Here is a 2,101-nt window from a genome sequence, read left to right as displayed (position 1 = left end):
CATTAGATCATTCGGTCGGTATCCAATGAAATACATTCCCAACTTCAATCCATTTGTGACTTCGCCCGACAACCATTCGATACCATTGGTGATAACTATTTTATTCTCAAAGTGTCTGAACCCCATCTGTCATGAATTCCCGCTAGAACTTCAGGGACTTGTCTCAATGTAAGTTATTATTAAACACATGATTATATCTTGATTAGTAAATACAAATATAGTACAGATTTATTCTCTATACAGGGCCTTGAGGTTCGGCCACTCATAACAAAGTAGGTGAAGCTAAGTTCTCACCTACAACCCAATTACTGGGTGTCAAGTTTTTTAATTACCAAGTGCTAATCTGAAAGTCATTTTCGATCTGTTATATAATCGGTTCCCTTTCAATAAATAAAATATTAAATCATGATAACAGTTTATCGCTGTTGTAAATTATTTATATTTACTCTAATAATTTCTTAACGCATATTCTGTTTTACTTGTAACCTCCAATGTCTTAGAAAACAAGTTTCACAGTGTTTATGGCACGTTGAACAATTGTCGAACAGCTCAAGGTCAGCGTCTTCTAGCTCAATGGCTTCGACAACCTTTGATTGATAAGTCGAAAATTGGTATGTCATTATAACGTTAAAAATTCTTTACAGGATAATAATTGTAATCGAATTAAAATATCTCGTTAACAGGCAGTAGCATTATATAATATAATCATTTTGTGGAAGTACTTATCCAGTATATTATTAAACGTATACTAAACATCTATAATGCATCAACAATTCAATTTCTTGCAATTCACGGTAGAAATCCTAGTGCCTACCGTTCAAACCATTTTACATCTAATGCTCACTAGATTGGTACACTGCTAAATAAAAATGTAACACCAAACTGTTGTAAATAAGTTAATAAGTTAATGAAGGTAATCACCAGAATACTTTTTTAAAGACCACTTTTTAGGACACAATAATGACTATCGTTGGTAAATTCATCAAGAATTTTCTCTTATATATTTATGAATTACTTCCCTTCAACGTTAGGAAATATTCAATCACCGCTTACATATTCATACGTAACTTCGAGTTTATTTATTTCTTAATTTGCAGAAGAACGTTTGGACCTAGTTGAATCGTTCGTTGAAGAAACTGGGATACGTCGAGGATTACATGAAGATTTCTTGCGTCGTATCCCTGATTTACAACGTCTAGGTCGACGTCTTAAAAAAATCAAAGGTTCTGGCCTTCAGGTTGGTTGATTAATACTAATTCTTGGAAATAATCTTCCTGTTTAACTTCCTTATTTCTATATTATAATCCCTATCTTTAATTGTTTGAATTCGAGGTTTTATGTTAAACCTCTAATTGCGAACTTTAAGAATAGTCCCAGTATTATTAATAAATGATTTGACAAATTGTCATTGATCATGGTGACCAGTGGCGGTGGTTTTGTAATTAATACACTCACGCCTTTAAATTAGTAGTAGGTCTTAGGTTCGAGCCCTTTACTATTTGTTACAGTTTAGATAGTTGAGTAATGCCTGTAGCTTTCACGTAACTAAATTGTACTTGAACATCAAATATACATGCTTGTACTTGATAAGTAAGTTACGTTTGTTTCAATTTGACTGGAGATTATTAAAATATTTTTGTCCATAGATAGTCACCCTAAATTATTTTACAATTGATGCCTTAATTTTTTTAATGTTGTTTAGCAAAACATCCCAGTATTGATTAGACTTTAATTAAATTTTTAATGGAACTCATCTAAGTATGTGTTTAATGTATTTGGCTTCGGTATACACTTTTCACTTGATGACTAATGGTTTTACCCAACTCCCTAAAATGAAGTGTTGTTTGAAAATCCAACATAAACCGCTCCCTACAGTGATTAACATGTCCATAAAAACCAAATTTCTTTACATTACGAATAGTACAACTCTATTTTGTAATGGATACACATCTGTTAACAGTCATAATGTAGACCATGTGTTTCTTTTACTCTTAATTCGTAACTGTAACAGAAAGGATTCATTTTTGGCTCGTTTCTCTATGGAATTGTGTCGAAATATGCTTCCTTTCCTTGTAAATTTAGTATATATATATATATATAT

General features: G+C 31.8%; 1 protein-coding gene across 1 annotated transcript; it reads left to right on the top strand.

Moving 5' to 3' along the window:
* Positions 1-502: 502 nt before the first annotated feature.
* Positions 503-1,246, top strand: Smp_169120 (hypothetical protein; the record flags this gene model as incomplete). The annotated part of the gene is made up of 2 exons (XM_018792129.1): positions 503-611; positions 1,098-1,246. Coding segments are annotated over 2 exons (258 nt in total), but the record flags the coding sequence as incomplete, so codon positions are not given.
* Positions 1,247-2,101: the final 855 nt, after the last annotated feature.

Source organism: Schistosoma mansoni, assembly GCF_000237925.1.
Source record: "Schistosoma mansoni, WGS project CABG00000000 data, supercontig 0689, strain Puerto Rico, whole genome shotgun sequence".
NCBI lineage: Eukaryota > Metazoa > Platyhelminthes > Trematoda > Strigeidida > Schistosomatidae > Schistosoma > Schistosoma mansoni.
Note: the sequence above shows the minus strand (reverse complement) of the source record. Positions and strands in the feature narration are given on the sequence as shown.